Below are 27,312 nucleotides of genomic sequence, written 5' to 3' on the forward strand. Positions count from 1 at the left end.
ATATGACAAGGTCCCAAGAAAGGTGATTTTGGGCAGTACTGCGGTGGTTCAAAGTCCCAGATGCATTAGTAGAATTAGTGCAAGCTAAGTACAAGGACCCAATGGCTAAAGTTCGAACAGTGTCCAGTGTCACAGAGGGGTTCCCAGTGGGAGTGGGTATGCACCAGGGTTCAGCTCTGAGCCCACTGCTGTTCATACTAGTGATCTACATTAGGAAATAGGTCAGAGGGGACAGATAAAGTTGCTGTTTGCAGATGATGTGACATTACAGGTGGACTCTGAGCATGAACTTCAGCAAAGGATAGGGGAATAGAATGCAAAACTGGAGGCATATGGAATGAAACTAAGCACAGATAAGACACTGATAATAGACAGCAAAGCGGGAAAAATCAAAAGAAGCTGTGAACTGAGATAAAAGGAAATATAGTGGAACAGGTTACTAGCTTCTGGTTTCTGGGAGGGGTGGGTGAGAAGAAGGCAAGTCTGAGTGAAAAGGTCAGTGCCTGAATCAGAGGAGAGTCTCAGGTGTAGTGAATGACAGAAGAATGCTGTAGGTACGGAAACCTGGGCAGTAAAGGCAGAGCAGATGAGGAAGATAGATGTGATGGAATTGAAGTGCCTGTAGATGCACACTGTGGGACAGACGAAGAAATGAGGACATAAGAGCAGAAGCTAAAGTAGCTCCAGTTGCAGAAAAGATCAAAGAAAACAGATTATGCTGGTTCAGACACATGCAGAAAAACAGAAGACAATCTGTAGAAGAAGATTTGGGGCAGACAGGAAGAAGGTAAGAGGAAAAGAGGACATCCAACAAAGAGGTGGATGGATTGTGTGAGAGAGTATCTGTGAAAGTCATATATGAGTGTTGAAGAAGGCAGGAGTGGGGCATTGAATCGAGAGAGAGGGCAACAATTAACTTAGTACCCTGACCCCATGTAGAAAAAAATGGAAGAAAGTGGGTTGATGATGATGATGTCAGAATCTTAGTCCTGGGTGACTTCAACATTTGGTTCATTGATGAATGATGACTCTTATTAAATAATTCCTTTGTAATATTCATTTGCATCATCATGGATATGGAACAAGGATTCACCAAATCATGCATGCACTCACGTCACTGCACCACAGGTACCAGTATAATTCCATCATAGTCCATATAGGTGTAAACGACCTGAGCTGTGCCTCTGTAGACTATATGAAGAGAGAGAGAGAGACATTATAGATCTGTCTGACTGGCTGTCTCAGGCTGGTTTGAGCCTAGCACTGAGCAGTATATTACCTTCTATGAAGGATGATGCCACAGTATGAACAAAAGATGATTGATTTCAACAGCCAGCTGAGTTTCTGCTGTCATTCTAAAGGTATTCGTATTTGTCAGCATGGGACAACATCATTAACAGACCACTTTGCTTTACTTAGGATTGTCTGCACCTGTCCCATCTAGGCTTTTGAATACTAGATAAAACTTTATCCTCCCCCATATTACCTTTTTTAGGCAATTCCAAATAGACAAACATACTGGCATAGCAAAATCAATTCAACTGTGCCTCAAGGTTTTACTGCTCAATGCCAGGAGCCTAAACAAAAATTCTGTACTCCCTCCATGTCCTTCTTACCCTGGAGAATATAGACATCTGTTGAATTAGCAAGGCATGGCTTAAAACTGCAGAGAGTACCCCAGCAGTGTAAGGCTTCAGTGCCTTCCTCACTTTTAGAGCAGAAGATGCACAGAAAATGACTAAAGGTGAAGGAGTCTCGATATACATTAATAACAAGTGTATGTCTGGGTTGGTTAAACAGGATGATCTACTGGAGTTTCTCCATGTGCAGATCACTATAGATAAAAGGGTCTATATTAGAAAACCGAACTTTCAAAATTTCGAGTGTTCTGATATTGACCTATTTTCAGCGAACGTTGAAAATATCGAAGAAACAGAAAACTGAATTTTTTCCCAGGGAAAGAATTTGGTTGTCCATTTCTGTTGCTTCGGTATTTTCAGCTCTGTGGTGGAAAGTTACGGGTTGGGTTCAGGTAAGTGTGCGATTGTGTGGACTTGAGGGTTAGGGCGGGGTAGGTGAGTTAGGGTTAGGGCGTGGGTGAGGTGACTTTGCGATAGTGACGGACCTTAGGGTTAGGGTTTGGGTTAAGGTAAGTGGATAGTTAGTGGTGTATGTATAGTTTAGTGTAGGGTTAGGTGTAAGAGTTTAGGTGTATGTGTGTGGATTGCTGTTTGTTTGGTGTGCTTGTGTTATGTGTATGTGTTTTGGAACAGCGATTTTTTCCCTAGGAAAAAATTCACTGTTCTTTATGTTCGATGTTTTAAATTTTCGATTAATAGGATTCGATATTGGAACACTCGAAATTTTGAAAGTTCGGTGTTCTAATATAGACCCTAAATAAAATCCCGTATCATATCTTTGCATTCTATAGGTTACCCTGTATGTTCCCAAAACTCATAGCTCATACATAGACCTACTTGAGACACTCAACATCTATCCTAACGCCATACTCATGGGGGGCTTTAATTAGCCCTCTGTAGACTGGGAATCCTACATGGCTTTGAATCTGCAGGCACAGAGATTCCTAGACTTGGTAAATAACAAACACCTTTGACCATTTGTTGCATACTTCACTAGAGGTTTCAAAATACTGGACCTTGTACTTACAAATATGAAAGAATGCTGCACCTGCCAATTGAAACATCCTCCCTGGTAAGGTCCGGCCATAAAGCTGTCTCCTTCGAAGTAAAAATCAACTCAGTAACCCCAGTAAATTCGGTAGCAGTTAGGAACTATTCCAAGGCCAACTACCTTTTATGAAGTGATGCTATGTCAAAGTTTCAGTGTTCCTCCATACCCAGAGAACATGGCAGTCTATGCATACGTGTTCATAGAAGCTCTGTACAACCGTGTCAGTGACTGCATAGAGGCTGCTGTACCTACCATAAGTAAGCCCAAAACTAACCACCCTGCTGCCATCCTAAATTAAGCAGGTTGTACAACAAAAGGAAAAAGTCATGACTAAAATGAGGAAGTGTAACTCCCAAAATGATAAGAACTGTCTCTTCAAATTAAACAGGCACCTAAGAGGGCTAATTAAGTCCAGTAAATCCAGTTTTGAAGTCAAGATAGCCTCCCAGGCAAAAGACAACCATAATGACTTTTTCAGTTTTGTCATAAACCTCAAATGCAGCACACAGCAGTATGCTGAACTGGTGGATGTAATGCGATCCTATCTCGCCTACATTCATAACTGATGGGCTTGGAGCCGGGAATCAGCTACGACTCGGCCGATACACTAGCACGAAGTCTCTCATTGGCTGGGCCAACCCCCTTATCCCAGGATGCACCACACCCAAACCCCCAGATCTCGTTTGCCGCTCCTAGAGTAACAACGTGGTCTCGACTTGGCTGTGGCTAAGAACCCTTCTATTTTGGCCTTTTGGTCGCTTTTTTGGCAGTTAGCTTTAGAATTTATGCTTAAACAGCTATTTTAATAGCTATCTTGTTGTTAGTTAACCATTGTGATTGACTGTGTTTGTCTTTTTGGATTGTTGTGGTAATTCCTTTTGTTTGGCGGGCTAGGCCCATTTGAGTTAGAGGGCCTTTGCCCTATCTCTTGTCGAGCGTTTAAGTTAGAGCTCCCCCCCCTTCCCTCCTTGTGTGTTGAGTGTGTTACAGTTAGTATGTCTGGCAAAGAAAAAGAACATAAGCCATCGGGCTTTAAAAACTGTTCAAAATACAATTACAAGATGTCGTTGACAGATGGCCACGCCATCTGTGTTTACCATCTGTGTTTATTGTCTAGGGGCTAAACACTTGCAAGAATCTTGCAGTGTTTGCCATGCTTTCTCCTCTCGTGTCCTACATGAGAGAAAAAATAAGCTTATCCTGAAGGGTTTGATTAGGTACTCTGTCCCCTTCCTCGGCTCCACTGATTTCGGAGCCGCAGGATAGAGGATCTAAATCTAGGTCTCCTTCTTTGGCTCCATTGCTCTCGGAGCCGCAGGAGAGTGTTTCTGCTCTGGGGTCGGTTTCGTCGGCTCCTGAAATGTCGGTGCCAAAAGGGGTCTCAGTTCTGGTCGAGTCTGCTTCGGCTCCAATCCGTTTGGAGCCGATTCGGAGCCGGCCTCCTAGCTTTGTCTTGGAGCCGATAGAAAAAGTTTCTCGGCCCCCTTCTGTTTCCTCCAGGCTTTCAGATTCAGATGTAGATAGGGTGGTCCAGAGGCTCCTCCAGTCACCTGTCTTATCCAAATTATTTTCGGCTCTGGCCCAGTTGGCCCCGGAGCCAGCCCTTTCAATACAGTTTCTTCTTCCTCCGACAACCTTGTTGTCGTCGGAGTCAGGTGAAGTCCTTGAGTCAGTTCCGAGACCCACTGCTAGTCTGTCGGCACCGACTTCAGCTCCAACCCTTTCTGGGCCTTCCAGAGGTTTCGGTTCTCGGGCGTCCTCAGCCGGGCCCTAGGGGGATTCGTTGAGGCTTCTGATTTCGGCCCCGAGTCTCCCTCTTGGCGCCTCAGCTAGGGGAACTCCGACACCGGTCATGGTCTCGGAGACGGGCCTCTCCTCGGATTCTGGTGGGCCCGCCTTCGAGGCTATGAGGAGCGCGCTGGCCAAGTCTCTAGTGACTTCACCTGAATCTGTGACTCCTTCTCTAGACACGGCGACTAGAGCTTCTGGTGTCCCCCTGTCTTCAGACAGCGCGGCTCCTAGGCCTGAGGATTCCTCCTTGTGTGGTCCCCTGTTTTCCGAGGAGCCTTCAGAGTTCGTGCATGAAGAGCCCCCCAGGAAAAAATTGTGCAAGAGGAAGCACATAGACTCCCCAGATGAGTCTGTCACCTCGGACACCGACCTTGATGATGAGGAAGGGTCCTCTAAGTCATCCTCTGACGATGTCTCGTTCTCTGATATCCTGGAGATCTTGAGACAGAGGGGCGACTGGCCATCCAAAACCCCTTCCGCGGAGGAGTCAGTCTTCCTCAAGGCCTTCAGAGCCCAACCCTCCACCTCCTGGGTGTCTCCACCCTCGATGAGTTACTGGACCGTATTTGTCGAAGGGTGTGGGAACACCCTGATTCTGTGGAGCCAGTTCCTTCTCACCCCAACAAGTTTTTATCCGCACCCCCTGGCAAGGAGTTTCTAACAAGGGAGTCCCGGTTGATGCTATGGTGGTGGCGTCTGCCACCCAGCAGGATGTGGCAGAGGCATCTACTTCTATCCATCCTCCTAACAAGGAGTCCAGGAGCATGGATAGGTATGGGAAGCATACCCTGACTTCAGCGACCTTTACTCTGTGGTCGCTGAATTATTTATGTCACTTTACGAGGCTCCAAAGGGATCTTATAAAGGAGTTGGGAGATACCCTGCCAGGTAACATGCCTGAGGCGTTGTCGCAGTCTGTCAACGCCCAGCTGTCTACCCTTTCGTCGATTGTTAACTCATCCATGAGGCTCATATCGTATGCAGCCAAGGGGGTGGGTAGGGCAGCGAGTTCGGGCGTAGCCCTTAGGAGGCAAGCCTGGATGCGCTTGTGTCACTTTGCGGAGGCGTTCAAGTCTTCCTTCACCGACGCTCCATTCGATGGGTCCTCTCTCTCTCTTTGTACCCAAGGTGAAAGACACACTCACTAGATGTGAGCAGGAGGGTAAGACTTTGTCTGACGTTGGGGCCTGTTTTTCTCTTCCCTCTAGACCTTATCCCAAGGCTCAGAGGGGAGGAAAGATGTGGTTTAGAAAGTCCCAAAAGTCTTTCCCTGCCCATCAGAGTGACCCCCCTTCCAGAGGCAGGGGGGGGAATTATTCTGGAAGACGTCGCCCTAGAGGCGGCGGAGGCCACCGCAACTCAGGAGACCGCGAATCCTTTTTTGGTTCCTCCTTCCAGCGTCCCTGAGGGACTGCCCGACTGTGCGTCTCCAGAGCCAGTCGGGGGTCGATTCTCGGCGCATCCAAGGGCTGAAGTTCCATCACTCAGGATCAGTGGGTGCTTCGTATCATCGCTGGAGGTTACACCATCCCCTTTATCTGTCCCCCTCCACCGTCAAGGAAAATCCCGGACGTGCCACCCAGTCAACGGGATCAAGCAGCCATAGAGGTCGCAAAGCTGCTTGGAAAGGGAGTCATCCAGCCAGTCCCCGCAGACCAGACCAGACCAGATTAGGAACTTACTCAAGGTTATTTTTGGTGCCGAAAAGAACAGGGGACTTGAGACCCATTCTGGATCTCAGCCACCTTAATCGCTTCGTAAACAAGTCCAAGTTCCGGATGGTCACGTTGCAATCCATTTTCCCATTGCTGGAAAAAGGAGTATGGATGTGCTCCATCGATCTCAAGGACGCCTATTATCACATCAAGATAAACAGGGCATCCAGGATACATTTACGCTTCTGCCTAGGAGCCAGTCACTTCCAGTTCTGGGCCCTGCCCTTTGATCTCACCACAGCCCCCCAGGGTGTTTACCAAATGTCTGGCAGTGGTGACGGCTCACCTGAGACATCTGGGATACCAGGTGTTTCCGTATCTTGACGACTGGCTCTTCACCACCCCCACCAGGCATCTTCTTACTCAAGCCGTGAGTGATACCATCGTGTTGGGACATCTATTAGGAATTACATTCAACTGGGAAAAGTCTGTATTGCTGCCATCACAGCATGTTGCCTTTATAGGCGCAGAGCTAGACTCTGTAGAGATGCAAGCATTCCTTCCAACAGAGAGGATAAAGATACTACAGGACCAAGTCCTAGCCTTGCTACCCTGAAGGAAAGCCCCAGATAGGATGGTCCTTCAGCTTTTGGGGTCGATGGCGGCCGCCATTCTTCTGGTCCCTCTGGCAAGATTGCACATGCGAATTCTTCAATGGCTCCTGTCAACCCAGTGGTCATACCAAGATCTGCCATTGTCCTACCAGATTCTTATCACGGAAATGTGCCGGCGAGATCTTCATTGGTGGCTCCTGTCCTCCAACCTGAACCAGGGGAGACTCTTCTGCCCCCCCATTGCCACAGTGACCACGGGCACCTCCCAGATAGGATGGGGGGGCATTATCTGGCAGGACGGTTCAAGGCACGTGGCAGCATCACGAAACCCGCTTTACATATCAATGTTCTGGAAATGAGGGCAGTGCTTCTAGCATTGCAGGCACTTCACAGCTCTCTTCCCAAGGGTACCATCGCAATCTTCTCAGACAATATGGCAGTAGTATGGTACCTGAACAGGCAGGGAGGAACCAGGTCTTATCCTCTTTGCAGAGAAGCCATGAGAGTATGGAACTGGGCGATCGCTTCCCAGAGATTTCTAGAGGCAACGCACATTCCGGGGAAGTCCAATGTGATAGCAGACAGGCTGAGCAGAGTTATTTTGATGCCTCACGAGTGGTCCCTGAACGACCAAGTAGCGGCTCATATCTTCTCCAAGTGGGGGTTCCCCTGCTGCGACCTTTTCGCCAGTCCCTGGAATGCGAAGAGCAGCAATTTCTTCTCCCTGATCCCCCCCCAGGGGAAGTCACCCAGGGACGCTCTAGTCTACAATTGGCCCTCCGGTCTGCTCTACGCCTTCCCTCCGGTCCCTCTACTGCCAAAGGTGATTCAGAAGGCGGTCTGCTTGGGAAGCAGCATGATTTTGATCGCACCACACTGGCCCCGCCAAGTGTGGTTTCCCTTCCTTCGGAAGTATGCAGTGAAGGATCCTTGGATTCTGGACCCAGTTCCAGACCTCCTGACTCTTCAGTCGGGTCAGGCCCATCCATCACTGCGAACTCTCAAGCTAACGGCTTGGCTACTCCACTTCCGACCTTAGTCAGACAGCATATCCTTTCGCCTGAGGTGATCCGGATTCTGTCTTCTTCTCACAGAGCTTCCACTAAGGAGATATATTCTAATAAATGGAAAAGGTTTGCCATTTGGGCCCAGCGGCACAACCTTGACCCTCTGACAGCCCCAGTGTCGGCAGTATTAGATTTTTTGGCAACTCTTTTTAGACAGGGTTCCGCTGTCTCCACGCTTAAAGTCCAATTGGCAGCGATTTCTAATTATCATGTTGCCTTTGAGCCTTCACTCATGAGTCATAAGTTGTGTAAGGCCTTTCTCAAGGGAGCTTGGTTGCTTCGACCCCCGGTGTCACAACCTGTTTTGCCATGGGATTTGAATGTAGTTTTAGGAGCCTTGACGTCTCATCCCTTCGAGCCGGCGGCCACTTGTGAGCAAAAGTTCTTATCTTGGAAGACTGCCTTTTTGGTAGCTATTTCTTCAGCCAGAAGGGTTTCGGAGCTTCAAGCCCTTTCTGTCAAGCCTCCTTATCTGATCTTTCACAAGGATAGAGTATCTCTAAGACTAAACCCGTCATTTCTTCCGAAGGTTTCTTCTGCTTTTTGTCTGCAACAATCTATAGAGCTACCAGTTTTCTTTCCGAAATTTTCCAACAAGGCAGAATACAGACTTCATCAGTTGGATGTGCATAGGCAACTGAGGTTTTACTTGGATAGGACACAGCAGCAGAGGAAATCAGACCAGTTGTTTGTGGCCTCTGCAGATAACAGGATTAGCAAAGCAGTAACTAAGACCACTATTGCTAGGTGGATTAGGGATTGTGTTTCATTTATTTATGCATCAACAGGAAGGGACCTTCCATTTCCAGTTAGAGCGCATTCTACTAGGGCTATGGCAACTTCAGTGGCCTTCCATGCCAGACTGTCTGTGGATGAGATATGTGCAGCGGCCACTTGGGCTTCTCCACATATATTTATTTCTCATTACAAACTGGACGTGGCCTCTAGAGGTCGGGCGTCCTTTGGTTCCACAGTGCTCAGGAGTGTTTTCCAGTGAGCCTCCCAGGATCTAGGTGCTAGGGACGCTGCCCATCAGTTATGAATGTAGATGAGATAGGATCGCATTACATCTTTTAGTTATGTACTTACCATGATGATAGATGTATGTGATCCATCTCGCCTACATTCTTACGTACCCGTCCTCCTTCCCCCTACCTGTTGGATCTGGAGGAAACACTGTTGTGCAGTCGGATTGACACATGTGGGTGAGCTGTTGCGGGGCAAACGAGATCTGGGAGTTTGGGCATGGTGCATCCTGGGATAAGGGGGTTGTCCCAGCCAATGAGAGACTTCGTGCTAGTGTATCGGCCGAGTCGTAGCTGATTCTCGGCTCCAAGCCCATCAGTTATGAATGTAGGTGAGATGGATCACATACATCTATTGCTATGGTAAGTACATAACTAAAAGTTAATGCTGCCATATTCACTGAGCTGGGCAGTATAACAAATCTGCTGGCTGACAAATTCAGTTCCAAATTTACTATTCCCCGCTCACTGTCCGGCACCCCCCCCCAAGAAATACTTTCAAACATAACCCTTCCTCATTAAGTCCAAGAACTTAGCCTCATAGGTCCTCAGTAATATCCCAGGTTGTCTCCTGAATAAAATAAAATATTACCTATCAGGACCACTGGAGTTACTGTTTAACTATAGTCTCAAAAGAGGCTTTGTACTGGGAGAATGGAGGACTTTAACGGATATACCTTTTCAGAAGGGTGGACCATCAACAGATGCTGGAAACTACAGGCCTGTTAGTCTGGCTAGTCTTTTATGCGAAGCAGTGGAAAAAAAGTTTCATGCAAATGATTAACAAAGATATAGGAGACTTTCAGACACAAGGTCCATCCTAGTCTGGCTTTGTCAAAGGAAAGTCATGCCTACTTAACCTGGTGGACTTCTTTGAGAAGGTCCCTGAGGCAATGGATGAAGGTAAAACAATGCATTCTGCCTACCTTGACCTGCATAAGGCATCTTATACAATACCTCATTCAGTATTGGTAGCAGATTACAGAGTTAGGTGTAAACCCCCATACAATGTGCTGGATAGCCAACTAGCACACAGATAGGACTCAGGAAGTTAGAATTGGTGAGACCACCTCCGCAAAGAGGCAGGTCACCAGTAGAGTCCCTCAGAGCTCTGTGCTGGGCCTGCTCCTCTTTGGCATCTACTTCTTGGAAGTCAAGGCCAATGTCAGAGTTCTGTGACTGAACAAGTTACAGATCATTGCAAACTGGGTGTGGTCATAGAATCCCTCCAAAATGTGAAATTCTTACAAGAGGGTGTAGCACAGACAAATGACTGGTGCCAAAGTGATGGTTTAAAACCCACTGCTAAGAAATACATTATTGCACCTTTTGGGAAGTCAGTCACCCCAGGAAACTGCACCATTGATAAACCACCCCGAGTAGACACACTAGTTAGCAATCTGGGAACACATGTAGCCAGTAACCTGGCATTCAGCCATGTTCAAGGTAATAAGAAAATCCTTCTGTTTTGCTCAACTTATAATTAAGGGCATTGCATCTAGGTCCAGGAAAGTCATTGCACCACAATACTCTAAACCTATCAAACCCATCATTGAATATAATTCCCCCTTTTGTATGTACCTGACCAGATACATGCAACAAGTGGAATGTCCACAAAGGTTCCTTACAAAAAGAATACAGGACATAAACTAAATGTCATATATAGATCACCTCAAAACCCTATCTCTATACTCAAGTCTCCTACAGACTACTGAGTGGCGATCTATGCCTGACATAGAAGGCATTCCTGGAGCCTGCTGTGATGAGCCTTTTGCACATCTGCAAAACAAACAGCATCAGAACTACTAGATCAAAAGAGCTGAATCTTGTTTGCAACATAAATAGGACATCCCTAGCCATGTGAAACAAAGTTTCTCCCTTACCCTATTCAGCGTAAATTGGACTATTGGCTGGGAAATTGAAAATTCATCCCTGGTCTGGCACCTATGTCTCTGATGGACAGAAGCATTCAGTAATCCATCTCATAACCGACAGTCACCCCCTATATAAACGTCTAAACATATAATCTGTGGGACACATTTGGGTTGCATGGCTAGGCTTATAAAAACTCCAGTGGTCATTAGCCTGGTATACACCTATGAAGGGATTTGAGTTTGCTCAGGTTATTACCTCTGCATTCTGTAAATAAGGGCATACACTTGACTTGCTTTTTCTACTGGATGTGAAGGCCTGTGACTTGATGGTGGGGTCAGGCTCCTGGTCTGACCACTTCCTTGTCTACTTTGCTGTAGTGGTCCATTATTTTAATTTCCCCTGATCTTGTACTTAGAAATGTTCTACCGTTGTTAGCATTACTCCTGACTTATTTCCTTTGTACTCTTTTAATTTCAGATGGTAGTACTGAAAGTCTAGCTCTGGTAAATATTGCCATCTGTAAGCTTTTTGAGTAGATTCCAAATGTAGTTATTGTGGATGGCCTCTATGGTGACCACAGTTGATACGTTAGATCTAATGGGCTTGATCTGTTTGTGAAGTCGTTTTGACGGATGAATATAATGGGTCTCTATCCTTGGCTTCTTGCTTGTGGAGTCCAAGTTCTGTATACCTTGTCCTGCTGAAGGGGAGTATGAATCACAATTCACGCCTGAGATGCAGTCCTTCTAGGCATGAAGGGCAGAGGTTGTAATGTCACTGGAGATGTGTAGGTCTTCCCAGTTTCAAACTTTTTTTTAAATACATTTTTACTGTAACCATCAAACCTCTCCAAGTCAGACTTTGCCCGTTCATTCCATTTCACTAGAGAATTACCCTGTGGGCATAAGGACCAGTGTGTACCTCAGTATTAGAAAACAAATGTGTTTCAGCCTGTTGTCCAGAAAAACAATCACTTTTGTACTATAACCTACTTTCTTAATATTGTAGCTATAGCTGGACAGACCAGTGTAGAAACAGCCAAGAGTATTGCTTGTGCCTTTGCTGGTATTTCAGCAGTGAGAGCATTTGCATGGCTAAGCATCCACCATCTGGATGGAGGGACGTGCTATCTATGTTACCAAGGTGGCCCACCTTGTCATTCCTTGAAAGTAGATGCTCCCAGACACTTGCTGAAGAAAGCTAATACCAGGCATTGGCTTGATTATTCAAAAGTCTGCCCAGGATGTACACCTCATTGCTCTCCCTCCAGAGAGGGATTATTGTTATATATGTCCTGTTGTGCCCCACTCACTCAGAATAGGCAAGCCCAACCATCCCTGCCAGCTCCATCAAACACTGGAGTGGCTAATTAAACTCCGCACTTCTTCTTCTTTCGGCTTTTCCCGGTTAGGGGTTGCCACAGTGGATCACCTGTCCACTCATGATTGTCAGTCGAGTTTTACGGTGTCGAGTTGCCAGCCCGGCACCCAACCTTCCATAGAAGGCACACACATACATGCACTCATGCCTAGGGCCAATTTAGAGTGTTCAATCCACCTACAGCATGTCTTTGGGATGTGGGAGGAAACCGGAGCACCCGGAGGGAACTCACGCGACCGCAGGGAGGACATGCAGACTCCACACAGAAGGCACCACAGCTGAGGATAGAACCGGGGAACCTCTTGCTGTGAGGCAGCAACTCTAACTGCTGCACCACCGCGGCCGTCCTAATTAAACTCCGCACTATCACAGGTAAATCATCATTTGATTTAACTGACTGTTTATTTGTAGCAGTTTGTAGTATGATTTCTTGAGCTGGTGCTGCTGCTGTGTTTTATTTGACTTGGAATTCTGATATGTGCGTTTGTGTTTGTCCACATAAGGAGGATGAGCTTTCCACAATTAAGCACAGATAATTGTGATATTTCCATATTGTATTTGATAAATTTGTTTCTTTACTTGTTTCCATAGAGCTACTAAACCTTTATCGTTTAATGACTTGCTATGTAAATGTGTTATTTCAGTTCCAGTTTTTCCTGTCGGGCATCAGAATTGTTTTAAATTAAGATGCCATTTAACCGAGTAATACATAAAGTTTAACTGTTTTGCTGTACAAAAATAGAAATCCCCTCAGTTTGCCTGTGCTGAGCATTCTGATCCACCCATGGTTATGCTTTCAGTTTTGAATGTAAGCATCCTGACTAGGATTCAGATGATAGTCCATCCTGGTTGTGGGACAAATGGTAGTAAAGCTAACAGTGGTCCTGAAGAAGACACCGTCAGGCTTTTTTTTTTTGTTTGTTTTTTTGAGATCTATACATAGCCTGCCTTAATGATCCATTATTCGTGTGACTGGTAGTTTGGTAAATGTAGCTGTCTGTAAGCTTTTTGAGTAGATTCCAAGTGTACTTATTGTGGATGGGCTTTGTGTTGACTGCGTTTGGCAAGTTAGGATTAACAGGCTTAATCTGTTGTTTGTGAAGTCTTTTTGACTTGTAGTGTTGTATAAAGGTGGTATTTTCTACCCCATCATCTCACACACACACACACACACACTCAGATTCCTCCTTTGGATATTTGAATGAAAACTTATTATTTGAGACTTTTGGCATTTGACATCTCACTGTAATTAAGTATAGGTGGAGGTTATGGTGTGCTCTGCCACATTTTTATTTTATTGTGTCAGAGATGTGTTTATGTCAACAGAAAAGACGAGTAGGTGTGACTCTGTTCTTGTGCTTTACTATTTTGTAGGCTAGTCATTATAAGATTGTATGGCTTATGACTTATTCTCCCAACTTCCAGAAACATTCCATTACAGAAGATTGACACATTCATTTTCCAGTGTATTTTTGTGGTGTTCTGTTTTTGTAATATATTTGTAATTTAGGAGTTCCATTTTCTATACCTTTGGACAAATGCTAGAAATCTTAAAGAATACAAATACAAAAAAACAGTAAATTAAAAAGTAAATGACCAGGTAATTAAAGTGACACTGTGATTTTCTGTAGAATGTGTGTATTCTTAGTCCGTTATTCTATGTAATTTGCAGTTTAATTCTGTTTTTACTTACAATCCCTTAACTTGTCTGTAGGCTTATCCCTTCAAAAGGAATCAAGTCTGGAAGGAGGCACGGGTTGACATTCCTCCACTTCTGAGAGGTTTAACATGGGCTGCACTACTTGGGGTAGAGGTAAGTAGGTGAAACAATCAAAAGTAAAACATTTACTGATTCATACATAACTTGCTGTCAAGAAATGCCTCTCCTTGGAAAAAGCATAGTATCTGTCCATCTGTCACAAGGTCATAAAGCTAACTGTCTCTCTTATCTTAAAAGATCTTAGTGCAAATTATTGTCCTTTCCTCAGGATATTACAGTCCTTTTCTAGAAGACTTCTCTGCTCTCTGTCCTTCCTATATTATTACTAGAGTGCTGCATCTCTTACCTGTACTAGTCCGCTGTATTCCCCCAAGACGTAGACTCTAGAGTAATATTACAGCCACTGTGTGTGAACTTCCCTCCCTTAACTCTTTCTTGACACACCTAAAGTCTTTTCATTTTGCTAAATCTAGGTGCCACTTTTAACTCTGCTATTATGTAATGTAGTTACTGCGGGGTCTTCCTCTGCTGCTGTTCGTACATTTGTACTTCTCCAGAAGATAGCGACCTGAACTATTATTGCAAATCATGTTTACTCCTTTACTTGTTGGAATTATTTTATTGTTATGTATTACTGTAATTAGCCATGACTGAAGAATGCTCATTTGTTCCTGCTCATCCACTCATGCTGTTGAATCACATCTGACTCCTATAGCAATCCCATGGACAGGTGCTGCCTTCCACAGACTTCACTAGTGATGTAAGGAATGGAAATAGTTTGCTAGGACTTTCTTCCTTGTTGCACACAGACCTATAATTTAGAGTTGTTAATCCGCCTGTCACAAGCCTTTGGGAGATGGGAGGAAACTTGAGTACCTTAAGATAACTCATGTGAACACAGGAAGGACATTTAAACTCCACTCAGAAGACACCCCATGGGAGTACAGAACTGGAGACTGTCTTACTGTGAGGCATTGCTACTTAACTGTGCCACTCTTGTGGGGCACATGATTTGCAGGAGTGATTTTAGTGAAGCAATGCTGAAGGTCTTCCTCAAAAGACAATTGTTGCATTGTTTTGTCTTCATTTTGGAAAGAGTAGAGAAATTATCTCAAACAAATAGGTACTGCAGAATTTTGCCATTGTAATTTCGACTTTTACTGACATCTAGAGTGATTCAGACCCCAACTTCAGGATTATAGCTCCGTCACATGCATTTTCAACAACCTTCATGGAAAGCTGTTTTTCTGACTCCAGAGTGAATCGTTCACTAATGAAGTCAAGCTCTCAAATCTCACTTTTGGAAAGTAACTAGAAATTTTTTCTTGTAGCATTGACACTTAGGTGCCACCATGTGGCTTAAATCCAGTACAAGTCCTCCAATCTTAGCCTCCTGACAACAAACTGGACAAGTCAAACTCATTACAATATGCATTACTTTCTAACATTTTGTTAAACAGTTTATACCTTATAGGTAACCACACTCTGGAAACCCGGCTAGGAAACACTAGACAGTTTTATTAAACAGTAAAAAAAAGTTGTTAAACAGTAAAAGACATTGAGCGCTTTCATCCACAAAATGAAAGAACTTCATCAGAATATTCAAATTCAGTCCTTCTCATTATAAATATAAGATGCAACCACGTGACGTCGTATTAATTAACACTTTAAGAGAGATTTACCTGTTATTACCTTCCCTGAAAGTAAATTAAACACGCATTATATTAAATCTAACATAAAAAGTTTTAATTTTTTTTAATTACCCAGTTTTTAGACTTCCACAAGAAATAGAAACTTTTTACCACCTCTTTATAACCTAAGCTGTCTCAATTTAAGGACAATAGCAATCAAAACACTTTCATTTAAGCCCAGGAATTTGCCTGCTGCTGTAATTAGCTGCCATTTTAGTTCCAACAGTTCCAGCTTTGGTTTCCATGGCCCCCCTCTTGGATCAACATTAACTGAATCTAATACAAAAAAATGTAAAATGGTGCTGGAAAACTCCTTTACATCCCTAACTTCAACATTATAATGATTAACTTTTTTAATATCATACAGGTGTTCATGTACATGTTCTGTCAATAGCTTGTCAGTTTTACCGTATAAAAACTGGGGTGTACCTGGCATAACACCACATAAACATCCTTCTTTGAATTGCAATTGTATTAATCTCTCTTATTTACCCAACTGATATAGGACATGTAAACCATATATCCTTCAAATATATAGATATACTGATTACATCTGTCACATTTATAGGTACTCTACCTATTAGGTACCCTTCCTATTATTCCGTTGATATCCTATAATAGATATTTGATTTTCCACCATATTTGTAAAACTTCCATCTCTTCTCAACACAATTCTAGGTTCGTCCCCCAAGATTTCACAAAGTTCACCCTTCACTTGGAATAAGTTCCAATTATGACTTAAAATCCTCTTTAATCCTTTAGTATAGGTTCATAGGTTCATATCCAGATTATAAGTCATTATCATGGCCTTTAAAAAGTCATTATTTTTATTAACCTTATTATAACTAACTGTCCCCTGGCCCATACTCAGTAAATGTATATAAACCTCCTCATTCCTTTTGATTGTCATACCGATCGCCTTGCGTACTCCTTAGTCAGGAACATCTCTCTGTGTCTTACTCTCCATTAAAAAAAAAATTAAAACTACTTTTTTATTTTAGATTTAATTTAATTTTTATTTATTTATTTATTATCATTTGTTAACCGGGTTAGTCAAACTGAGCCAAGGGCCCATTTTCAGTGGAAACCTGAGGAGAAAAGCTCTAGATACAGTTACATTTAATCTAAAAATAGCAGTACAATCAGTATATAGATGAAAAGTAGTTACATACTGTTGAAATGATAAAGAAATACGTTTGTACACTAGTTTAAAGTAATCAATCACAATAAAAAGCAAGGATATGTCATATATAGCAGTATTTACAAGAGACAATATATAAATGAATTAAAGTGGAAGTGTTAGTAGAAGGAATAGAGAAGCAAAATATTAAAAGGAAGAAAGAGAGGGGGAAGGGTGAAACTAAAAGGAAGAAGGAAACAGAGGAGAGAGATAAAAAGAAAGAAATAGGGGGAAAAAAAGAGAATTAGAAGAGAGGAAAAGAAAAATTAGGGTAATTAAGAAGAAAACAATTATGTATCAGGTTGGAGTTTGGCGTGGGCAGGACCAGGTCTTTTCTAGGTAGTGTTTGAGTTTGAATTGGGGCTTATGGGGGATACTTCTGATTTTAAGTAGAAGGGAGTTCCAGGTGTGAGCAACAGATTATTTATATAGGGCTTACCAATATTTTTTGATGGTTTGTATATGTCCAGGAGATGTTTGTCAGAAGTGTGAAGTTGACGTCAAGGGTTATATTGAAATACGATATTGGAAATGGCGGTACAGGAGGTGGGATTATATATAATTGAGTGTATAATATGCAGTTGTGACAGAAGTAATTGTTTTGGGAATTCAGGCCCTTGTAGCGACTTAAGGGCGAGGCAGTGGTGGCATATGTAGGGGAGATTAGAGGCAAATCTAGTTATTTTATTGTAGGTTTGCTCTAATCTGGAGAGCAGTGATAACTAAAGGTTGGTGAGGACTGGAGCTGCATACAAAAGGCAAGGTAATAGGAGGGACAGGGCAAGTAAGGGTTTAGTGGAAGGTGTAAGAAGTTTATGATTACGGTTCAGGAGTCCAAGTTTCTGGTGTGTATATATATATATATATATATATATATATATATATATATATATATATATAGATATATTGATTGATATGTATGTCGAATTTTAGTTCATCAATTGTGACACCAAGTAATTTAGTATGGGGTTCTGGTTTGATAATGGTGCTATTAAGGGAGGTTATGGTGAAAATAGATTTATATTGCGCAAGTTGTTTGGGAAGGAAAAGTAAAAATTTAGTTTTCTTAGGGTTTAGTATAAGTTGATTATTGGTGAGCCAGGTTTCAATAGAAACAATGGTGTCTTGGATAAGGGCAAGGAGTTCTGGAATGCTATGGGCAGTGGTAATGAGGGTTGAGTCATCAGCGTATTGTAACAGTATGGAGAAGTTGGTAGCCGGGACAGTCTATTAGTAAAAATATTGAACAACAGAGGACATAGAATAGAGCCTTGGGAACACTGGTGTTTACAGGAAGAAATGGGGAGGTGACATTTTGCCAGCGTATGGGTTGTTTTCTATTACCTAAGTAGCTGGTGAACCTGTTTATAGCAAGGAAGGAGGGGTGGAGGTCATGACGTTTAGTTATCAGTTTAGAGTGGGAGACTGTATGAAATGCTTTGGAGAGGTCAAGGAATAAACAGGAGACTAGTAGGTTGTTGTCACGGGCTTCTACTACTGTTTGGATGAATGAGAGTAGAGCTGTTGAGGTGCTTTGGTGGGGTCTGAAGCCATGTTGGACGAGAGTAAGAAATTTATTATCAAGCAGGTATTTAATAAGCTGAGTATGGACAAACTGTTCTAGAATCTTGGAAAGGAGGGATTGTATAGCAATTGGGCAATAGTTAGATGGATCAGTAGAGTTCCCACCTTTGTGAAGAGGGATAATGTAGAAGGATTTCCATAATTCTGGGACAAGTGATTCAGTAATAGAGCAATTTATAAGAACAGAGATAGGGTAAGCGATGGAATTCGCAGCAATTTTAAGAAAGTAGGGAGGTAAGTTTACAAACTGTGAGCAGGGCTTAAGTTTATTCAGCTGGGATTTGAAGACGGCAGTGGGAACTGGTTGTAGGGAGAATGTATTGGAGGAAGGAGGACTGGGATATAAAGGTAGAAAACAGGCAGTAGTAGTAGTTTGAGTTCGTTTTTGGATAGTTTCTATACAGTAATTATTTAAAAGAGCTGCAGTCTCAGAGGCAGTGTTGAGAGGGAAAGGGCTGGGGTTGGGAGGGTTTCCAGGGTGGAGGATTTTATAGATTGTAGACCAGAATTTTGGTGGGGGGGGGGGGGGTTGTTGTTCATGTAGTGTAGATTTATGTGTACTACACATTCACTGGTAATGAATGGAATTAAAAAAATGAACTTCGTGATTTTGTCAAAAAGCCCAATTCAATCAGGCCCCATGGAAATTGTATGTGTTTGCACAGTGTGAAAATATGGTGTTCTACATTTTGACTGTTTGTCACACATTGCTAAGATCTAAGTTCCACATTGGCCTTTTAAGAGGTTGAGACCTATGGCCCACGTCACCCTCAGGGGGTAGAGTTAAGTAACATCAAAAAGTACCATAATTGGTACCATTACCTTATGGGAAATTAATCGGCTGGGAACAGCTTTCAGCTTATGAGGAATGAATGGGCAAGTAGCTCATAAAGATGATGTTTGGAAGGCACGGGGCTATTAAAAATTAGAAAGGTAAATAGGCCTTAAGGCTATACGGGAAACATGCAATGCTGACTTGGTTAAGATGGTCCAAACTGCCAAGGTGAAAGTTAAAATAACTGGTTGGAGATTTTAAAGTATATAACTTTTCATCTATTGATATTTATCCTACGATTTTAAATGTGTTAGCTAAAGGTCAAACCTTTGTTCCCTCTCAATACTTGAAGATTGCTAAAACTTTAATGGACATTAAGCACTTTGTTAGGAAATTAAACCTAACAGTGTTAATAGGAAAAGGAGATATAGAACACAGTGAATTCAGAGTTTCTAGCACATGCAGTCCACCCCTTCATCTTAAACTATTGTTATTTGAGAATGTATGTGAACTAGACCTACGTTCTTTAACTAAGAATAAAGGGAGTTATTATTGGCAATGGATTCCTTCCTGTATTTCAGCTAACTATAATGTTAGTATAGAAGAATGACAGGCACTAGAAATGTTAAGATCATTAGAAGTGAGAATTATTAAACCTGATAAAGGTGGTAAATTAGTAATTTTGATGAGGTAGACTATGTGATCCGGATGAAAACTATAGCTTATATGAAAGTTTCCCACAGTGAGTTAAATATAGCTTACAACCGTATCAAAGGTTATTTAAATGACCTTTTTATTGAAGCTAAAATTAATGTAGATTTGTTTAATTACATGTCAATGCCTTTTCCTAGGATTTCAATTATGTTCGGAATCCCGAAAAGCCACAAAAGTTTAATTAATCCACCAATGAGACCATTAAAAGATGCACGTAATTCCATTACATACTCTTGTGCCAAAGTAGTGGATTCCATCTTACAGAAATACTTACATTTTAAACAACAAATCTGTAAGAATTCCTGGACCTTCTTAGAAAAAATTAATAATCTTGATTATAGTGAAGACCAGAACTTCTTAACAATAGGCATTAAGGACTTATATACCTCTATTCCACATCAAGAAGGGGTAGAATGGGTTAGTATTACGTTAAAACATAGAGGTGCTATGCCATCAGAGTTATACCTAGTTGACACTTTATTGGATATCTTTCTTACCAATAACTACTTCCTTTTTGACAAGGAATTCTACCTCCAAAAAACTGGAGTAGCTATGGGTTCGCCCCGTGGAGCTAGCCTGGCCAACCTTGTGATGGCATATTGGGAGAGGGAGAAAATCTTTAATAAACCAGAAATTATGCAAAGAATATTGTTTTATACCCGGCACCTAGATGATATTTGTATCTTATTTTTTGGCGAGAGGATACAAGCTACTGAACTGGTTAACTATTTTAACTTGTCCTCAGAATTTTTGAAGTTTACTTTTAACTTTGATGAGAGATCTATTGATTAGTTGGATATTAACCTTAATAAGGACACCAACTTTAATAGGTACTTGGCTAAAATTCATAGGAAAAAAACCTATTCTAACTCATTCTTACATTTCTCGAGCTGTCACCCTCACCACCAGAAAAGATCAGTGGTGAAGGGACAGCTGGTAAGATCTGCTAGAATTGTTACATTAGATGAAGATTTTAGTCTAGAATGCCAGTACCTTAGTAACCTGTTTTTAAGAAGGGATTACGCCAAAGAGCTAATTGAGTCCCTCGTAGATGAAGTCAAACACAAAAGATTAGTAGGTATGTACATTCCTATACGACATCTAAAATATATGCACCATGATATGAATCATGGCAATACTAACGATTCACCAATTGTAATAAATTCCCAACTAGTCCAAATCACAATAGGAAGGTAGTTATAGAATTCAATACCCGTTTCATTACTACTTTTAATGTTAATAATTCTGTGGTATCATATATTATATATAAGAACTGGGACCTTTTAAGTGGTGGCATGTTTATTATGAATAAAGTGTGAATTAAACCAAATATAGTATATAGAAGAGGGAGTAATTTGAAAAATTTATTAGAAAACGGGAAGATCAGCAGACCTAGATTTCCAGGAATGGCCAAATGCAATATGTGTAAATATTGCAATTTTATTGACACAGGCAATAAGTTTGTAGTAAGAAATAAAACCTACTTTTTAAAAAAACAAGTTTACTTGTAATTCAAAATACATAAATGTCAGAAATGTGCAGTGTTCTATATGGGAAAGATGGAGTGTAGGCTCCGTGACCGCATATACAGAAATCTGTACGCTGTTGGTAGACAAAAGATGGACAATGCTTTAGCCAAACACACTACATTATCTGCTGGACACACGTTCAAGTTTATAGCAATAGATCAGGTACATGTGGATAGCAGAGGTGGACCATCATCTTTAAATTTAGAAGAACTAGAATTATACTGGCAACTGTTATTGAATGCTCATAGTTACCCTGGTATCAATGATATGTGTCCCATTACTTGTTTATTAAAATTAAAAAGCTTATGTAGGTAGCAATGAGCTGTAAACAATATCAAAGAACATTTTATAATGTAATTTTCCATATGTTTATATTAGAGCATTTTGTAGTTTACCAGAAGAAGTGTTCTGAATTTCTCTCAAGTGCAGTTTCCATTTGATGCCAATTTTTGTCATATTTTCAGAAGGGCTAAGTGGTTACTTAGCAATTAGTGCCTTCCTTATGATTTTGATTGGTTGTTTTATTACATGTAACTTTCTTAGTTTTTATAAAAGACTGATTACTAGTTTTTATCACATCTGATGAAGTTTGTTTAGTACAACAGACGAAAAGCGCTTAAATAAATTACTTGTTACTGCCAGCTGTGGTTCACCGGTTTTGTTTTTTATTTTTTTATTTTTTATTTTTTAAAATAACTGGTTCCCCAGGATTTCACACATCTCAGATCAAGTCCAGTGCCTTTCAGTGTAACCTTACCAACAGTAATTAAAGCTTGACCAGAACTATTTAATACACACACAGTATTTTCAGAAAGTTGGAGTAAATGGTGAATCTAAAGCACCAGTCTATCCTTCCCATAATATAAAGTATTTTGCTACCAGTTAGCCAAAGCTAACTAAACAAAAACATACCTTACTGTTTAGCCTTTACATTTTTGAATGAGGCATAAAATCAAGCAGAATCACTTTGCAATCACCAGATACTCCACAGTTAAATTCACCAATAAAGTAAATAATTTAACCAGTAAATAAACCATGAGATGCAAACAGCCAAAGATAAACAGTAAAATTCTTTATTTGAGAAAAATAAGTGAAAACATTTCTTTTTCAAGTAAATATGCAAACAATGGAAGGCTCGTACCAGAAGAGAAAAATAAAACGTGCAAAAACAGGTAATGGTAGGAAAATTATGTGGAACATTTCTGCAGTATGTCTGGTTTTGTCTAACATTACACTGAGTCTTCTCTTTTTCTCTCTGTCTGGCTCTTAAGTCCAGAATGCAAATGTTAGGGTACTTGTATGCAGTAGTTGTACCCCAAGGTTATTTTACAGTAGTAGCAGTCTAGTTGCTAGATGTTACTAGCAATTATTATTAGTAGGCGTTACTGTCTTGGATTAACAGACAGTCCCTGTATTATAACTTCCCACACAAGATTTCCTGTGGCTTTAGTTTGAATTGAGAAGATGCCTTTCCTTTCTCACAGTTGCATGTCTAAGTGGTATAGATAAGATGGTAGCCAGAGGCCAGATAAGGAAGTCATCATGTTGGAGCTTTTTTAGTGCTTATGTGAATAGCAAGAGAAAATGCACATGTAGTAGATGACAGTCAGGAGGTTCCTGCACCAGCCCTTGATCTGATCCTAGGATACAATCAGTGAACCATAACATGCTGGTGAGGGTGTGTCAGGAGTGAAACCAAAAGAAGTTTCTACCGACTTCACCATTAGAAAATAGTAAATCATGCCAAGTTGAATACACAAAAGCTAGGAAAGCCAAAAGGTGCTTTTTGATTGTTTACAACTTTCTATAGTGGTATAAGAAAGTTGGAATTATGAGGCATTTCTGACATTTGAGAGGTGAAACACTTGAATGATGTACTGTACAGCCTTAGAAGAAAAATGATTCAAGCCAGCAGTGTTATTAAGTAAGATCATACTAAACCTTCCCAGATTTGTTGTGTGCTTTAGCTGTACAGCTGCTCGAACCTGTTTTATATAGATATAGGACATACTTTGTGGGAGATTAAGAAGTAATCCAGTAGTGTTCATACAAAAATGGAAAAAAATCCTAATTGTGAAGTGGTTAGAGGATCTTTCTTAAAGGAGAAAATGCCCCTCTTGGCCCCTAGAAATCCACCTCTCCAAGAAATTGGAATTTATTGCTTCAGAAGGTGGATGTATTTCTGTGCATGTGCCATTATCTTCATACAGCTTGAAGTTATTGACAAGTATTACTAATTTCTTAACATTCACAGAGCACATTGAGTTTTGGAAATTTGCTGTGAAACCTGATTAATCTTCTACAACAAAATGGCATCACTGTGTACAACATGTAATGTGTCAAAAGTAATGGCAGAAGTAGCAATGATTTACTGTTTGCTATCAACTGCTGTTCCTCCATTGTAGATCTAAGATACGATATTGAATAGTATCTACTTCATAACCCGCATATCTACTACTGAGTGCTGTTTTTATTTATTTATTTATAAACAGACCAATGTCAACAGTAGGACCACTGATTCATTTTTAAGCCATGGAAGAACATGTTTTTTTGTAAACAATGTCTGTAAATCTGATGCAACATCTGCATTGTCTAACATCAGAAGAGATGCAACAGTTTGCAAACAGTATCACTGTTGAATGGAATTACAGGACTCCAGTAACTAACTATATATGTTCATAGGTTCATAGGTGGGTAGTAGGCTATCTGCCCGAAGGCATTTATAAGCCTAGCCAGAATGTGTTGGCTTTTGCCACCCCCTTAGATTAGTTCACTGTGCTCTGTCCAGCAGAGCCACTGAAGTGATCCCCGAGGTAAACTTTCTGTTTCCCATCCACTTGTCAAGGTTTCTTTTGAAGAGTGTTAGCGAGGAGCTCTGCCTAATGTAGATTGGGATCTTGATCTAAAGCATGGGAAGTCTCTGGGACAGGAATCTATCCTTCCAGCAGGTACTATATATTGTTGTGGTGAGGTTTAGATTCCTAGAGCGTGTGGCTCAAGGGGATAAGGTTTTCTTTAGGTAGAGCATGTCCATCAATTCTGGGTTGGACATGGCCTTGTATGTCAGGCAGAGATCACCTCTGAGCAACCAAGTACAACTGGAGTTTCTTCAGTCGAGCTGCATAGGGCATCTGTTTGAGGCCAGTGATCCTCTTGGTGAGGTACTTCTGTGGTCTTTCCAGCTGTTGCAGGTGTCTTGTAAGGTACATCCCAAATGGGGCGTTGTATTCTATGATGGATCTGATAAGTGATGAGTAGAGGGGCACAATGACCTCTTTTGATCTGGATGCGAACCCTTTTGTGATTTGGTGGGCCACTTAGAAGGATTTTCTAACCACTTTGGCAATGTGATTATCAAAGGTGAGGTTACTATCTACTTGGGTCCCCAGATCCCTTATTACATCTTCCATATTTGGGGGGCTACCACCTATGTGGTAGTTTGTGGGTACTTTGTTTTTTCCAAAGGGGATGACTGTGCACTTTTTGGCATTTAGCTTGAGGCCATGATTTTGCACCATGTGTCCGTCTCAGTGAAACCGTTTTGGAGGATGTCTGTATCAGCTGGAGAGTCAATTATAGCCCCTAGTTTGCAGTAGTCTGTGAACTTGGTCAGCCATAGTCCTGCTGTGCTTGCCTTTACCTCTGAGAAGTATATGCCAAACAGGAGGGGTCCTAGGACTGAGCCCTGGGGAATGCCACTTGTAACTGGTTTAGAGTCGGACCTAGCTCCCGCAACTCTCACCATGTGGGTTCTGTCCATGAGCCAGTTGGCAACCCATCTTGTGACGTAGGGGTTTGTGTTCAGGCTGGTGAGCTTGTCTATAATACCAGAATGGGGAATGGTGTTAAAGGCCCTAGTGAGGTCTAGGTAGGCTGTGTGTACCACCTTTCCCTTGTCTATAGCCTTGGTAACTGTCTTAAAGAAGTCCACAGGATTTAGGAGGCTGATCTGCCCTTAACAGAGCCAAACTGGGTAGGGTCCAGTGTTTGGAGGTTCCCAATGTCTTTGTTAATGAGTTCCATGATGATGCGCTCCATAGCTTTGCAGACCAAGCTAGTCAGGCTTGTAGGGCGATAGTTCCCAGGGTCTGTTGTGCTCCACCTTTGTGGAGCAGATTAACCATTGCTGTGTGCCACTCTGTGGGTATGTAGCCTGTGGAGAGGCTGAGTTTGATCAGTTTCTGTAGGTGAGGGGTTAGTTAGTCTTTGAGCTTGTGTAGGACGCAGCCTGGGACACCGTCCGTTCCCATTGATGCTGTGTTTTTGGCTTTGGAGAGGGCTGTTTTAACATGAGTGTCTGTGATTTCAAGGACCCTACATTCTTCTGGTATGATTATGGGCCCTTTTGGGGGTGAGAGGGGGGGTGAAGTTTGTGCTGAACCTGTCTGCCAGGATGTTGGCGATATCGGTTGGTTCAGTGTATTTTGTGCCATTCTGCACTAACTCCGAGCAGATCTGAGCATTGCCACTTAGATTCTTGACATAGCTAAGGAATGCCTTGTGGTTATCATTGGAGTCCTTGGTAATTTTTCTTTCAAAGCTCGCCTTGGATGATTTTATGAGGGGGCGTAGTTTCTTGCTGATACTGATCAGGGATGTCTTCCCTTCTTGGGATTTTACTCTTTTCTGTACTAGTTTCCTCCTTCTATTGTATAGCGTGTTTATGGCAGGAGTCCACCATACTGGTTTCCTTTTCTTGGAGGAGTGAGTCTTTGTTTTGCTTGGGATGGCACGATCCATGCATTCTTGTAGCTGCCCATAGAATGCATTAGTAAAGGATTTTGCAACTTGGACAGTGTTATCCTTCAGCATGGGGGCTTTGAAAATTTCCACCTCGGTGTTAAGTAACGTGAAGTTTGCTTTTGAAAAGTTTTTCACGGTGGTTTTCTTGTCCGGGGGTGGGAGCGGAATATGGATATCCAAAGTGATTTGTTTATGGTCAGATCTAACCAGCGAGGGGTTGACCTCTGGTGTGGAACACAGGTCGCCCATGTTGGTGATGACCAGGTCCAATATGGTGTCACCTCTGGTGGGAGTGTTGACCAGTTGAACCAGGGTGTTTGAATTTATAAATTCTAGGAAAAGTTGAGCAAGGGAGTTAGTACTTGAGTAGTTCTCCCAGTTAATGTTTGGGTAATTGAAATCACCCAATATCCGGGTGTTTGGTAGGACCTTTATGTTTCCCAGCATTTCCAGAAACGCAGAATGGGGGTCCTGGGACATGGTGGGTGATCTGTAGCAAGCTGCAATTTGAATTGCAGTTTTGCCCATTGTTAGTTGCACGTGGGTGATCTCTGAAGCATCGTGCTGTGCCACTAACCGGGAGGTGTGGGTTTCCTTGATGAATATGGATACGCCCCCACCTTTTGTATTTCGGTTTGGTTTCTGTGGCCAAAATGTATGGTATGAGTTGTAGCCTGGTAGTGCTGGGGTGCTCTCTGGAGTCTTAAACAAGGTTTCTGTTACTGCACATATATTGATTTTCTCCATACTGAGGAGTGCCTCCAGTGCGTGCATTTTGAGGTTTAGACTTCTGGCATTGAGTAGCATTACCCTCAGTTTTTTGTTACTTGTGCTATTTACGGCAGTGGGTTTGTCTTTTCAGCCTTGCCTAAAAAAGGGACTATGGGGGTGGCAAGAGCCATGGCCAGTATTCGAAAGCCTAAGGGTGATGGGTGCAAACCGTCTCTAGTGAAGCAGCGGGGCTTGTCGAGCATGTCATCCCAGGTGGACAGACACTGGATCCCCTTTGAATGACGCATGAAACTTAGCCAATTGTTGAAATCGAGAATGTTTTCTTTATACCATGGTATCATTCTTGGTGAGGGCAGGATGCTACTCAGGTGAAATAGATTTCTAATCTTAAAGGATAGGATGTTTCCCACCCTTATGGAAAAACATTAAACTAGAAAGAAACTGGTGCATTTTGAGAAGCAAAGTTGCTGGCTGAGACTCCTTAAAATCAGGGAAAAAGAACCATGAACTGGCCAGTCTCAGTTGAGACTTCATTGTAATAAGCTA

The 27,312-nt window shown here is 42.1% G+C and overlaps 1 protein-coding gene across 2 annotated transcripts in view; it reads left to right on the plus strand.

Moving 5' to 3' along the window:
• Nucleotides 1–27,312, plus strand: part of TBCK (TBC1 domain containing kinase) — a 1,512,759-nt gene that overhangs the window by 692,373 nt on the left and 793,074 nt on the right. For both annotated transcript variants that reach the window (XM_044061297.1, XM_044061298.1), the window contains one exon: nucleotides 13,813–13,911. In XM_044061297.1, coding sequence (XP_043917232.1) covers nucleotides 13,813–13,911 — 99 coding nt within the window. The remainder of the gene's footprint in view (nucleotides 1–13,812; nucleotides 13,912–27,312) is intronic.

The sequence above is a fragment of the Protopterus annectens genome, chromosome 2.part0 (assembly GCF_019279795.1).
Source record: "Protopterus annectens isolate FY-2018-M chromosome 2.part0, PAN1.0, whole genome shotgun sequence".
NCBI classification, from domain to species: Eukaryota; Metazoa; Chordata; order Ceratodontiformes; family Protopteridae; genus Protopterus; species Protopterus annectens.